The 15,506-nt window shown below is 39.0% G+C and overlaps 1 protein-coding gene and 1 non-coding gene across 9 annotated transcripts in view; both read left to right on the forward strand.

The window, feature by feature from the left end:
- The first annotated feature begins 3,515 nt into the window (after nt 1-3,515).
- Nucleotides 3,516-3,587, forward strand: trnah-gug (transfer RNA histidin (anticodon GUG)). Its single transcript has one exon. It is a non-coding gene; the product is annotated as a tRNA-His (tRNA).
- Nucleotides 3,588-5,493: 1,906 nt separating this feature from the next.
- The window catches only part of ptk2aa (protein tyrosine kinase 2aa), a 64,103-nt gene continuing 54,090 nt past the window's right edge, over nt 5,494-15,506 (forward strand). For 3 of the 8 annotated variants that reach the window (XM_013270663.3, XM_025902212.1, XM_013270668.3), the window contains exon 1: nt 5,496-5,715. In XM_013270663.3, coding sequence (XP_013126117.1) covers nt 5,511-5,715 — 205 coding nt within the window. In that variant the 5' untranslated portion in view covers nt 5,496-5,510. Of the gene's footprint in view, nt 5,716-15,506 lie in introns of all 8 variants that reach the window. The other 5 variants (XM_005478438.4, XM_013270664.3, XM_005478439.4 and 2 more) reach the window with 3 other exon arrangements.

Consider the following 15,506-nt stretch of genomic DNA (forward strand, 5'->3'; position numbering starts at 1 on the left):
CACCTGAACTCTAATGTATTGAACAATACAGAAACACACACAGTTTGTAGTTTACCATTTAATTTATATTTGTAATGATACCTATATTCTCAAGAAGACATATTGCAATCTGTTGTCTCAGACTTGCAATACTTGAAGCAGAGTCCTCAAACTCTATTGGAACATCTTTTAAGATGCACTCTGCAAACTGTGAATAAAATATATAACAATGCAGTCATTATTTGAAGTAACATTTGCTATTCAAAAAATTTGAATCATATTTATTTTTAGAAAAATCATAGTAATTGCTTGTGTTGAACAAGAACAAGGACACAAATGGAGACACTGGAGGAGACAGAGCAGAGACTAGAACCAAAAGCAAGTGATTTTATTAAGGCAGGTAAACATGAACAAAACGCCAGCAAAGATGGAACAGGAGTAACAACTAAAGTGGGAAAATAATTAGGAAAACTGTTATGAAACTATGATAAATATGAACCAATTTAGACAACTATCACAGCTCCTTCCTGAAACATCCTTGCTGCAGGAAAGAGTGCTTTCCCAGATCATTCATTCCAACATCCATCATTCATTCCAGTTAGACTCTACAACTCCTCAATCACGATGTCATAATTCACTGGACTTTGTGGACATCCATGGTCACCATTCATGCACAATGCACCTTCTATGTTTATGGACGTGCAGGTATACAGTATATGTATGTATATGTATAAATATGTATATTTAGTGTGTACATATGTGTGTTCGTGTACATATCTATACGTATAGATATCTATTGCTTCATAGGAACAGTAGTGGTAGAATGGTTATGTTAAGATATGTTTTTGAAATGTTGTTTTGTATCGTTGTCTCCTATAATATTTATTGTTTGTGTATTTATTTATTAATTCATTCATTTATGTTCATGTTGCTGTGTGTGTTTCTGTATTGTTCAATACATTAGAGTTCAGGTGTGATTGCAATTTGTTTGTAGGATTATTCAATTATTTTGTGTTTCCTAACATGTTAGCATTATAGTTACTGTAGACAAAGAATTAATATATATGTTGTTCCATGGTTTACTCGTGTTCAGCTTCCGCTGTACCCCCTGTTTCTGGTCTATTTGTTAGTTTATTTTAACTGGTGGTTTCTTCTTTAATTGGATGTAATTGTTATTCGTTTTTGGTTTTCGTTTCAATTAATAAGTGCTGTAATGGAATGGAATTTTTATTACCTTTTGTTTTCTCTTTCCTATGACTTAGTGTTCCTAATGTGTTTAAGCAGATCTCCTCCCACCTGTTTCCATTTGGCCATTATCCTTGTTTTGTATTATTTTTGAATTACAACATTTTTGAAATTTGACGTTTTATGCACTGTCCAATAAAGGCTTGATTTAAATTTGCAGCAAAATGTGTCACATAAAACTTTTGGGAATGATGTCCATAAAATTTGAAGCAGAAATATTGTTTCAGTGACAAGATATAGGCGGCAATCACTTTTTGGCAGCTTGAACATGACTATTATCGGTATTGATGTTCTTTTAAAAGTTATTCAGCAGTTCTAATGGACTGTTTGGGATGTAATATGTCACATATAGCCCTTCTGGATGATATCAAACAAGTTTGAAGGAGAAATATTATTTCAGTGACAAGATATAGGCCACAATCACTTTTTGGCAGGTTGAAAATTGCATATTTTCAGTTTTATTGTTCCCTTAAAGGTTATTCAGCAGTTCTAAGGGACTGTTTGAGATATAATATGTCACATATGACCGTTCTGAATGACATGCAGCAAGTTTGAAGCAGAAATAGTATTTCAGTGACAAGATATAGGCGGCAATCACTTTTTGGCAGGCTTGAAAATTACATATTATTAGTTTTATTGTTCCCTTAAAGGTTATTCAGGATTTCCTAGAGACTGTTTGGGATATGATGTGCCACATATGATCCTTTTGGATGATACCCAACAAGTTTGAAGCATAAATATTGTTTCAGTGACAAGTTATAGTCCACAATCACTTTTTGGCAGGTCGAAAATGGCATATTATGGGTAGTAATGTTCCTTTAAAAGTTATTCAGCATTTCTTAGAGACTGATTGGGTTATAATGTGTTACATATGATCCTTCTGAATGATATCAGTCTAGTTTGAAGCAGAAATATTGTTTCAGTGACAAGATATAGGCGGCAATCACTTTTTGGCAGGCTGAAAATGGCATTTTATCAGTTTTATTGTTCCCTTAAAGGTTATTCAGCAATTCTATGGGACTGTTTGAGTTATAACATGTCACATATGACCCTTTCGAATGACTTCCAGCAAGTTTGAAGCAGAAATATTGTTTCAGTGACAAGATATAGTCCACAATCACTTTTTGGCAGGTCGAAAATGGCATATTATGGGTATTAATGTTCCTTTAAAAGTTATTCAACAGTTCTAAGGGACTGATGGAGATATAATATGTCACATATGATCCTTCTGAATGATATCAGTCAAGTTTGAAGCAGAAATAGTATTTCAGTGACAAGATATAGGCGGCAATCACTTTTTGGCAGGCTGAAAATGGCATATTATCAATGTTAATGTTCCTTTAAAAGTTATTCAGCATTTCTTAGAGACTGTTTGGGATATGATGTGTCACATATAACCCTTTTGGATGATACCCACCAAGTTTGAAGCAGAAATATTGTTTCAGTGACAAGATATAGGCCACAATCACTTTTTGGCAGGTCGAAAATGGCATATTATGGGTATTAATGTTCCTTTAAAAGTTATTCAGCATTTCTTAGAGACTGATTGGGATATAATGTGTCACATATGATCCTTCTGAATGATATCAGTCTAGTTTGAAGCAGAAATATTGTTTCAGTGACAAGATATAGGCGGCAATCACTTTTTGGCAGGCTGAAAATGACATATTATGGGTATTAATGTTATTTTAAAAGTTTTTCAGCAGTTCTAATGGACTGTTTGAGATATAATATGTCACACAGGACCCTTCTGAGTGACATCCACCAAGTTTGAAACCGAAATATTGTTTCAGTGACAAGTTATAGGCCACAATCACTTTTTGGTAGCGCTAAAATGCCATGTTCTCAGTCGCTATTATGAACAAACAAGAAAGAGTCATGGTGATACTGGCACAATAGGTCTTTATTGTTTTAACTACTATTCGACAGTCTTATATCAAATATGAACAACGAGAGTAAACCTGTAGGCATTAATTATTCCATCGTCATGCGTGTAGTCATTCGTGACTGCGCTACACACTGAAAGCAACCTTCTGATAAGCGTCATAATTCGGTTACAAGAAACGTTAAAGTTCCATAAATGCATACCTTTGCCTAATAACAAAGGCATAAATGTGTTTGGGTTCCCCCCCCCCCCACGTTATATCAGTTGCACGGAAGTAGCTGGCAACGCAAGTAATCCGAGCGCTGCAGCTTTAAGCAGCTGCGCGCGCTCCCGCGGACGGCAATCAGTTTCTGGCAGACAATCACTTTTGGGCACAACACCGGCAATCAGCCCTCTTGGGTGGCCAGCCGTGATCGTATAGTGGTTAGTACTCTGCGTTGTGGCCGCAGCAACCCCGGTTCGAATCCGGGTCACGGCATACACTTTTGAAGCGAATATTATCAAACAGTAACGGCGGAGAGACGGCTTTCATATGAGCAAAGTACAAATTGTACATTTAGCAAAGCAAGACTGAAACAAGCCTCTTACTATGCACGTGTTTGTGTGTAAATACCTTGCGTATTTCATTGTGCCACCACGTTGGTCGTTCATTTCACATAACAAGAAGCTTTCTGAATTACTTGCATACATAAAGACCGCTTACTATTATATGGAATTACCAGAACCTCTATTCATTCCACTTTAGAGCTCCGTGGTTTATTTTGCGTGAATCGTCCATGACTTTATATTGGACCACCTTTCAATCATAGATTCCCTTTTATGACCATAGAAACAACAGATTTTTTTTTCCTTTCAGATCCAGAGGTCACTGTAAACCACAAGTGAGAGAACATAAAACATATGAAATATCCATTAAAGCTAAATATACTGTACTGAAATTCAAAACCTATTTAAAATCCTAAATAAAGTGTAATAACAATCACTGACCAGCAGATGTCGTGTGTGACCCTGTGTATAAAAGCAAGACGCACAGTGTAAACTCAGTGAAGTACTGGCATGATAAGAAAGACTAATGGGCCAAACCTTGTTAGGTTTGATTAATGAATCAGTAGGCTCTGACACTGTATTATTTGCCAAGCAGACACATGCGTATACAGTCAAGAGCCAACACCTATTGCAGAGGCAAGGTGGACACCGGGATTATAGCCCAGATCTCCGAGGAATAAAAGGCTCCAGATTCCTCCACATCAGCTGTAGATTTCACTGTAAATTTGTAACAGTTTACAAAAGTCTCTAGTCTCGGAGTTTAAAGAGGGGATGACTAATCTGGTTTATATTGTGCTTGTATTCCTGTACCAAGGGTTCTTTTTTTCTTTTTGTTTGTCTTTCTCAAACAAATGGTCTCAAATACCCTGCTTGGCATTCTTTCACAGGAGAAGTTGTTGGTTTTGAGGTGTCTGTGGAAATACTGCATTATTATGTAAAGTGGGTGCTGTTTAGGGAACCTTATCTACAGGCTATCTACAGTAGCACAAATGCATGTACATGTGGAAGGCCCCATTCTTTATAATTATAATGACATTTGCTACCTTAAAGTGGATGTGCTGTGCTATTGTTCAACTGCATTTTTTTTTTCATGGACTTTAGAAGAATACCTGCGGGAAACTCACAACTCAATATTGATGTTATTTATCTTATACTGATCTTGGATCAGGTCATCATCTGTCTGTGACAGAAAGTTGTTGACTTCAAATGGTTTAGAAATGGCATTATAACCCTTCCCAGACTGATGAGCGCCAATTGTGGCTTCTTTAATATCAATGCTGATTGTGTATACACACAGACCAACAAACTGCCAAAACTTCTGCTTTCATAGGGGCTTATTAACATTTAATAAAGTGCATTTAAACACCATCGCCTTTCTACTACTTGAAACTGGTGAGATTTTTGTTAAATAGATAAGGACACAGTGTAAAATACAGGTGTTGCTGTTTATGTGAGGTATTTACAAAATTTTCATTTTGCTCCCCCCCCACCAAAAAAAGTTCAAATACTTCAATCCTATGAAAGAAATAAGGAACAGCATAACAATCCCTGTTTAAGGAGGCAACATTTCCATTCTGATGTTTTTGTCATTAGTACACTTTTTTAAATGTAGGACATCCAAAGTAGAATTTGTTACATTGTTACTAAGAGTTACTACGCAATTAAGTTAAGGGATGTTCTAAATGTTCTAAACCTGGATACAACAAAGCGGCTACATTTGTAACATTTTAAGTATCTACACATTCATTCATTCATGGGTTGCTGGTTTGTGTTTTGTGTGCCTGCGGGCAGGCTTTTCCTCTCCTCGCTCTCCCCCCTCTCTCTCTTTTTCTCTCCCAGAAGCAGCCATATTGGAATGCTGGATGTGGAGAGGGGAAGCAGGAACAGGCGACGAGAGGGAGAGAGAGAAGGGGGAAACGGGCTGGAGCGAAAAAAAACGCTATCTGAAAGTCCTTCCAGCTCTACAAGTGAAAATAACGGATTATTTACCGACCCTTCACAGCTTCTGTCGCCGGTAAAGTCAACTCAAACCTCTTGGACGTCACCTGGAATAAGTCAGCGTGAGTGATGTTGTGTTTTGGGGGGATTATTTCAACAGCTAAAAGATATTACGGGAGATGCAGTTGGGTTACCGTTCAGTCCTGGCTGGCGCTAGCTGTTTCCCTGCCCCAAGTATTTGGACTAATTTACTCACTTATTATTTGGGAAGTACCGGATAAGTTAGCTTAGCTTTAGGGCACCGTAACTAGGACATAGTTTACCTTTCGCTAAGTTGGAAAATAAGGTGACCTACTGCCACCAAACTCGTCGCCTCGGTCACATGGAGTGAATGCAGAGTGTAAGTTACGGTAAATAGTTGAACCGGATTAACCTACATTTATCTCCAGAATTACTTTACGCATTTGTTTGTCCTCATTCTACCGGATTCAGCTGCTGCTTTACCTTGATTGACCGAACTTAACTGAACTCACATACTTTCCACCTTAAAAGAACACTTATGTTTCGTTTCCTCCTGTAATAGTGGAGAAATTCATAATAATAAGTTTTTCTCAATGTTTATTGGCCACACGAGTCTTATTTTATAAGATTTAAGATCTCATGTGACACGACTGCAATTCGTTTCCCCCCCCCTGTTAACCAATAAGCTAATGCAGCATATCAAGGGCTGAAGGCCAAGAGCTATACAGGAATATACAGCCATTCATTGATTACTTTACTGAATGACAATTTCTTTTTGATAAACAGTTTCAGGCTTTTCCCTCAATCTAAGTGCCAAGTTGTGTCTGATTTTTATCTTACATATGGGATTTGCTCGTTTTCTTTTAACTTTATGTAGCTTTAAATTGAAAAGTGTTCGGTTTGGGGGTTGTTAGTCAGAGAAAATAAGATATTTGAGAGCATTGTATTGACTTGTAACCTTTTTTGGGCTTCTTGGGACTTCTCAGAGAGTTCATAAAGAAATGACCAGTTAAATCCATGGAAAATTCACAAAGATTAATTTTGTCCCTATATTATGAACAGTCATTATATATGGACGCTATGTGTATATATAATAGGGGCATAAGGAGTCAGTGTAAAGTTGGACAAACTGTCAAATGCAAGTGAATCACCTCAAAAACAGCATACTCCGTTCTTTATGTTCCCAAGTGTGAAAGAGCTGCAGTGCTGAGCTTGCCAATCCTTCATATTTCACATGCAAGAAAATGCTAATGAATTAAAGTATCCTGAGGCCACTGAAGCTTTAAACCAACAGTATACTAATAAGCGTGCAGTCCTGCATATGAATATTTTTCAATCTGAAGCTCTGAATTGTGTACTAATAAGATCCAGGGCTCTGAATTGCAGTTACATTACAAATACTTTTGGTTTACTTCTTAATTATTGAATATTTTGATTCTTTAAATTCATTTCTGTCCTCTTTTACTGACAAACCAATTTACTTATTCACATTGTGCATTCCTGGTATTTGAATAATGGCTCTTCTGATGAGATAAAAGTCGTTGCCGGGACGACATCCTGCAGGCACTACCTCCTACGCCGCAACAGGATAGTTTTTAGGCTTGTCAGATGCACATTTAGTTCATAATATCATACGCAATTGGCTGTAAAATAGATTTCCTCAGGTTTGATTGTGAATGAGACCTCTTTGCCAAGCAGCTTATCCACCCAGTGGGCTTGTATTCACTTAGACTCCAGCTGCATTCATTCAGCTCCCTCACCATGACCTAAGTGCTTAACCACTTGAATAGTGGTCTTAAGCTGCAAATCAGTATCTACCACAATCAGTTTTTGTGGATATTTGGGAGGCAGATAACACGCGAGTGGGTCAGATGTGAAATCGGTCCGATTTGATTACATTAAAATTCTTTCCAGTCATGCTTGCTTGAGCCATGCGGCGATAGAGTCTAGCTGCTGTCTACTAATTTGGCATCATAAGACCAAATCCATTATCTCAAGTAGAAACATGTCATTACACTCAGTATGTGAAACGAGTGGAAAACAACGCTGTTTTTCTCAAAATATCTGACATATTGAACCTCCTCTGGCTCTGGGAAATTCCTTGATATGGCACTTTAGGTTGGCTCTCGGCATTTATACCTTTGACTGCTGTTAAAAAGTTACTGCTTTCAATTTTTTTTTTTTTTTGGAAATGAATGAATGCACTTTTACAGAGTCCAATAAATGGCTACACCTTTTCTGGCTTGAACCTTCTACAGCCTGGTCTACAGCAGGCTAATACAGGCGTGGCAGCGGTGTGTGTGTGTGTGTATGTTTCTGTGTGTGTAAATTGCGGAGCAGTGCAGGAGGCCTGTATTTATAGAAACACTTGACTACACTCAGAGACCTTACAGCAGCAGTGTACCACATTGCAGAGAGCTGTACTGTCTTTTCCTCTCCTGCAAGGTTTGCGCACTCTTTTTAGTTGTGGTGGGGTGTGTACTGACTGAGTTTTGAAAAGGTTCTTGATACCTTCTTTGTGTTGCACTAAAATCAGTTTTAGTCTAGGCCGACTGCAAAAACAGGCAGACAAGACAGTAACAAAGCTGTCAGTCTCGCGTCTTTTAAATTGTAGTACGTGGTGCGACTCATAAGCGATAGCAGTCATTGCAGACACACATTGTGCATGTTGAGGTATGCAGGGTTCCTGAATAAGAGTGTGCGTGTGTCACGAGGAATCAGTAAGACTTAATGAAGTAATCTGAGGAGAAGGGGGGCGTTGGCGACTGTGCTTGTTTCATTGCTTAGTTTGGTCCTTTTTGAATAAGTTGTACTGTTTTCCTAGCAGACAGGGTGGCCCTCTTTTTTTCTTGTTTTCCTCCCAATGTTTGGCTGCTTTGTACCTGCTGTGTAAATATATGCAGCTGTGGCAGGTCTAAACTCCTTTTCCACAAAACTTGCGCAAATCAACGATTCCTATTTGCAAGGTCACCTCAGGAAAGAAAAAAAACAAAAACGTGTGTGTTTAAGTGTCCCGAATCTGTAAATTCAGCTTCTGTCTTCTCGCTGAACTTATTCCCTTGCATCCTGCATGTGGTTTTAGCTGTGAAGGAAACTAAGTGTGTGTGTTGAGTGTTTGCACAGGAGACGAAAAGAACAGTCATTCCCTTTACTTGTGGATTGGCTGCATTCAGGAAGCAGACCCCACACCCCTCCACACACACACTAAGAGCACTTACTGTACATCCTAAAGCATGCTGTGTCCCTCAGGAGCTCAAAGGAAAACGCCCTCTTCCTCTCAGAAGCAGGAGCACCACTCAGACTCCAGCTGGTGTTTATGTGTGTGTCGTTGTGCGTCCTTGTTTGTGGGTTGCTTTTCGCTTTGATCGTGATTAAGATTGCTCAAGAAAATGCAGAAAACTGTCTTGGGTTTGTCAGTTAGAAATGTCTCTGTAGTCCCTTAAAAAGTTGGGTTTGAGAAAGTGTGTGGACATTCTCATGGTTAAAAATGTATGTTTGCTAAGCTTATAATGCCCAGATGGGGGACACCTTCTTCCACCTGCATGTGAAGGCATCTGGATGGGTTTGTGTATTGTCTTAGCAGAATGTGAGCGTGTAAATTGCTGCCTGCGTAGATTTACACGCTCATATAATCACTGTTAACAACTATTGGCTAGTGGCGATGATGTGACTGACTTCTGGTCATATTTTCCTCATCAGTCTGCTTATAAGATTAATTATTTCCCCTATTGTTCTGTATTTCTTTAGTTATTAAAACACAATACTTTGAAATTGAGGAAGTTTTTTATAAATTTATGAATACTGATCTTGAGGAAGCAAATATTGGAATAGTGCCTTGATTATTCCATCTGTTTAAGACTGTGGGTATTTTCTTATGAAAACCCCAACAGCTAACAGATACTGTGGCCCTGAACCTTTCTACAAATTCTCTGACAGAGGTTGATATGAGAATGCCAATGTCCGAAACAGCCAAAGGTATCATTAAACAGTATTTAACCTACCTGCTCCCAAACATAGCATCTCTCTGGTGTCTGAATGTGGCTGTTTTCTTTGGTAGTGCAGGTAATGGGGGGGGAATTAGGGTGCAGCGGTGGTAGCATCCACGGGCAGCCTCGAACTCCCCGTCTACATACAAAGAGTGTTTATTGTCACATGATGGCGAGTGTTAAAAACAATGAAGTGTCAACTGTAGCCACAGTCTGTGCTTTGCATTCTGTGTTTTTTAAATCTTTGTAAAAAAAAAAAAATCTTACACAACCGCAGTGGCATAAATTAAGCATAATGGTCATTCAAGGTACTGATTGGGCGTCCAGTGCCCTGGCATCTGTGTGCTCTATCAAATCAGCTTTGCCCCCTATAAGAACATGCATATTTCCAGTAGTGAGAACTGGACTGTCTTCTGCTGTGTGTTACATGTGAGAGAGGAGAGCTTCCAACAGTGTCCTGCCTTCACATTTTCCAGTAGTCATGTGTGAAAATGACTGCTGTCACATAATCATCCCGTGAACAGATCGTGACATGGCAACACTTAGACAGGGAGCCACAACATAAGACCGTCGACAGATTTATCATCATCTGGACTGAGTTTTAGAACCGTTTAGCACTGTCCACATCTATAAAATGTTCTCGCTGTGCGTCACTTTATAGCTGGTAGTTGGTGACTAGTGGATATCCTAATGTAGCTAACGACTGCTCCTGTGTCTGTCAGCGTCACTGCCATTTGTAATTGCTTAAATTGGAAAAGTTTAATGCGGGATCCTTCCCCTTTGCTTTGCTGCTGGCTACTACACATGCTAGTCATTTCTTGTGTGGATGCTCCATTATAAATAACATTGTGTATGTTACATAGTACAAGTGAACTGGTTTATTGACAGAACTGAAGCTCAGTACGTTTGCTTTAGTATGTCTACGTTTGCACTGCACTCCAAGTGTAGTTTGCTTGCTGCAGCTGAAACTTGCTACAATGGCAGGAAATGACATCATAGTTAATGACTTGTCCCTCCTTGGGGCATGCACACACAAGGACAGTCTCACACACACATACAAACACACATACACACTTGGAGTGAGGTACCTTCGGTCATGCAGGTCACTGGTGCAGCATGTCAGCTAGTGATGAATGGAACTGAAATGCAGTGATTCCCTCTGGCGTAGAGATGCGAGTGTATGTATGTGTGTGTGTGTGTATTTGTGTGCCAGCGTGTGCACAGTTGAACCAAAACGACTCGAGAAAAACTAATAACTGTTCTCACATTCCTTTAATTTTCCCCTGTGCTGTAACTGAAGTGTTGAAAATAACAATTAAAAGCACAGATATTGTGCATCAGTTGCCCCTCTCCCACTTTGTGTGCGTATGTGTGGTGTTTGAGCGAACAGTGTAATTACACTGCAGTGAGTCAGAGGGGGGAGAGAGAAAGAAGTAATTGTTGGGCTTTGTCATATAGATGGAGAGAAAAGATGTGGGAGGAGGAGAAAGCTGGGCGGAGAAGACAGAACATTTTCTGTGTTTGTGCATATATGCAGAAAATGTGACCTTTTTTCTACTAAACATCAACCAAAATATCTTCTTTTACCTTCATGTGCAGGATGTTTATCTTCACATTGGTGGGTTTCTCTTACCTCCTGCTGTGTGGGTTTATTTGTCCAGTTGCTCATTGCTCTGGTATCTCGGGATATGTTTCAGACGCCACTTCCTCTTCGTTCAAGCAAATTGTTGTCGATAGTTACATGAGAAAATCAATACTAATAATACTCATCTCTGCTGTTTTAAATACAAATGGGGTTTCTGGCAAGCGGTTTGGATTACCAGATTGACTGGAAACCGGGAGAACAGCTAATGTGGCTACAGGAAGGAAACAAAAACCTGTTTGGTTTAAACATCAGAAACTGTCTTTAAGTATACTGGCATGCAGGGTGTCTTAAAATTCTCTAGAAAGCGAATGTGAAGGTCCCAAACAAGCGTGTTGTTTCCCGATGAGCAGTGCACTGTAATGGTAATCTTCAGATGGCCACCTTTATTCTTCAACTCTCTTAGGCAATTTTTAGCCCTTCTATGGTGCAAAAATATCATTTTTATGTCTGACAAAATGTGGAATAATTGGCATTTTCCATAGAATCAGCTAAAGAAATGTGAACAAATTATGTGTTTTGGGCTGGTAGTAACAAAGTGCCCAAAAATGGTTTATCCTTTGAGTCAGGAACCTTTGTTATGCTTGAATTGTTGGTGGCATAACAAAAAAACAAGCAAAAAAACATTCCTCTGAAAATGATCAGGTACACGGAGTGGACTAAAAAAATGAAGCACTCAATTTCCAAAGGGAAAAAAGTGAAATACCTTCAGAAATCCTGGAGAGCTATTGTTCAAATCCACCTTAAAAAACAACAACAACAACAAAAAAACTATAAGAAAGCCTACTAGATGTCTGCTTAGACATAAAAATATAAAGAAATGAGGGGTGGCTCTAGACTTTTGCACAGTGCTGTATCTGTATCACAGTGCTGGAGGTTTTCTTTTGGTCCCAGGCTAAAACATTTGTTTTCTATCCAGGAAAAGCCCTAAATACTAACAGATCCAGATGTAATGAATATTTTTAAACTTTTTTATGTCTGATTTTTGGCTAACAGAATGCATGTGCACGAGATGGCTAAACAATTAAATAATGTCTTCATCGTGTGTGTTACAAGACACGTTTGCTGTAGTGTGGTTATTATTTTTAAATGATTCTCCCTTTACTTTCCTCTTCATATTGACACATGCATAACAACATCCCTAAAGCTCAAGTATCTCAACATTATTCTATAACAGTAAATATTATTATGTCATTAGTGTAATTGGGTTCTCTTGCACAGATACGGGGAAAGTGAGACATTTGGAAAGTGAGACGCAGGAACTTACAAAATTTGCAACAGAAACCAGCAAGCTAGCAGGGTGTAATGACTATATGTTGGCTGTTTCTCTCAACAAACTTTAAAATCTCCAAAATGGTTCTGAGAACAACCGTAACATTAACTGAGCACGTAGAAACTGTAAATCACGATTTTTAAAGAATTTGAACCTGACATTTATCCATCAGATCTGAATACAGCATGTCACTCGAAATGTCAGTGTGTGGTGGCAGAAAATTTACTGAAAAGCTTCTCAGGCTTTAGATCAGATACCAAAGCATTGAACGTCTGCTTTTCAGGTTCCGACTGCTCAGAAAGAACTTCAGTTTCATTTACAGTGAAAGCCACACACGCACTGAGAACAGGACCAAAGCAGTCTTCAGTGTCTGTTTGGCCAATCATATGATCTCATTTGTTCACTAGATCCGTGCACAGCCGCACACAAACATAAAAAAAGAACACAGCCATGATGGATTATAAGGGGAAACACACAGTGATGAGCAAAGAAACACCTGGATGAAAGCCATAGGTATGACATCACACTCAGAGGCTGGTATGCTACCATAAACTAGTGTGGCTGAGGTCAGATGTGGGTGTGATCCCACAATGTCTGCTTGTGGGTCAATGTATATGTGTCTGTCTGTGAGATTAGTCACCAGCAGACGCACTCCGGTAACAAAGGTTCATTGAAGACTTGTTTGGAGGCTGTCTGCCTCTCCCTCTTTCTTTGTCTGGAAAAATGTTTTTGTCATTATATCAGCAGTAGCATTGCACAAAATACTTGGAAAGCCTTTTTTTTTCTTCTTGTAGCAGATGGGATCATTTTGCTGAATAAAATCCAGCATCATAGACATTAAATGGGTACAAAGCACGCTTTATTAGACCACTAAAGCTGCTCCTTTTGTGTCGTCATATGGATAAATTTGGAGGTGATGCATGTATTTGAAGGGTTTTGACTGTTAAATAGGGTATCATTTCTTCACTTATAAACCCAGAGGGTAAAATAAGCAGGGAAAAAACATGAGTAGTGATTCTCAAATTGTGAGCTTCATGCCCCTAGTGGGACATGAAGGTACTGCGGGTGGGCTATGCCTGGTCATTTATAATTAATAGATTTAAAAAGAAATAATTCTACTGAAATTCTTATATATTCTAAAAAAATTAAAATTGGTGTGACTATATAATTTTAAAGGTTGCCAATGAAATCATAATGTGATTTGATTATCTAACAGTAACGTTGTAGCATTAAACATGTTTCGAGTGGCTGACAGTTGCATTGGATCTTTAAAAGTTCTCGTAACATTTCAGCACTGGACTACAAGCAAATCACAAATCTAAAATATAGTGTCAAACACATGATGCAAACCCATTAATTCAGTAAATGAAATAATTCATATAATAAAAATATAAAATACATGAGAGGTGAGAAGGTTGAAGCCTGAAATGCCAACACGTGAGTACTGCCACAGTTAGCTGAATAGCATTATGTATTGGATAACATCTACACTCTACTCACTTCATCAAATAACAACTTGCGATTTAATGAAAACATTTTAATTGCCTGAACTTTTACACACAGGACAAATTAATGTGTTGTATCAGCAGTTTAGGTAGACCACACCATAAAGGCTAGCTAGCTATGAGTCGAACTAGAGTAAAAGCAGCCTACAACAAGTGGTCTCCATATTATAGTTTGAAACTACATAACTGGAAAGATAACGCTCTGGGCTTTTTAAAACTCTGGTATCTTGCAGTTATGTGTTACACCTGCAAGATAAAATCTGTAGCACACCAGTCACACTAACATTTATCCAAACCGTGAGAGGCCGTTTTGTTGTCTGTTGCTTATCTTTCTATTGAAGATCGAGCTTCCTTTGTTGTTGTTTGTTATTTTGGAAAAGTGGAACCACAGTGGCAGTGGAAAAAGGTGGCCTGCTGTGAGAACCCGTGTTTTATTTTTACGTGGATGGCTGCGGAAATGTTGGTCACCTTGGTGAGAGAGAGCATGGCAAAGAAATGACGATCCCCTGGACAATATTGGGTGGAAATATCAGGTCCTGACGTTTTTATGATTGTTACTTTGACACCTATCACATGTTTATGGCAGTGGCGTCCCACAATGATAGCGACCTCTTTCAGCAGGATAAATGTGCCTTGTTGCTTTGCCAAAAATTGTTCCGGAGTGGTTTGACTTGGTTTCCAAATTACCCAGATGATCCTGCAAAGCAAGTTTGATCCCACAGTGCAAACCAAGAATTTCAAGATCTCTGTTTTTTGGCAGGTGGTTTTAATGTCCAGGCGTCTATGTGTTTATATGACAGGTCACTTGAAAATGCATTGCCACTAGAGGGTGATGTTAGCACACCTCCTCTCAAAGAAAGGATGCCTGCACTGAGCAAGCCAGGAAGATTTAAGGACCGAGCTTAGAGCCACCTTCTAAATGAGAGTCAGAGCAGGGCTGTATGTATGTGTGTGTCTTTGTGTGACATCTTGGCCCACTAATCCAGTGGCCCATTAATCTGCTTTACTCCTGAGCAACTCTCGTCCTGTCTGCCCGCCTGTTTGCTTGATTTTGTGTGCGTGCGTGTGTGAGAGCTTGACTCTGCCACGGTTCATAGACTTTGCTGAGTGTCCAGTGTGACAATATACTGTGACATAGTGGATTTAATATTAAGGATCAGTGATAATCCCTTTTGATTTCATGGCACTTGGAGCGCATTTTCTGGAAAACAGCCATATATAGAGAAGTTCCAGGGTCCAGATTTCTGCTTCACTTCTGATGTTCATGCTTGCACATACTTACTAAGCTTGACATCTTTTATAGCCCTGAGTAGTTTAACTTCAAGCAATGTCTCTTTGAGTCTGGAAATAAATGGCATGTCCCGAGACAGCAGACTATTGCAAGCGTGACTGTTTGATTATAGCACTTGACATTGTTATTACTGATTCAGATGTTTTGGGGTGCTTCATCACGCTGCATATCTGGCAGAAAATCAAGTGCAAATGC

This window comes from Oreochromis niloticus, linkage group LG22 (assembly GCF_001858045.2).
Source record: "Oreochromis niloticus isolate F11D_XX linkage group LG22, O_niloticus_UMD_NMBU, whole genome shotgun sequence".
Classification (NCBI taxonomy): Eukaryota; Metazoa; Chordata; class Actinopteri; order Cichliformes; family Cichlidae; genus Oreochromis; species Oreochromis niloticus.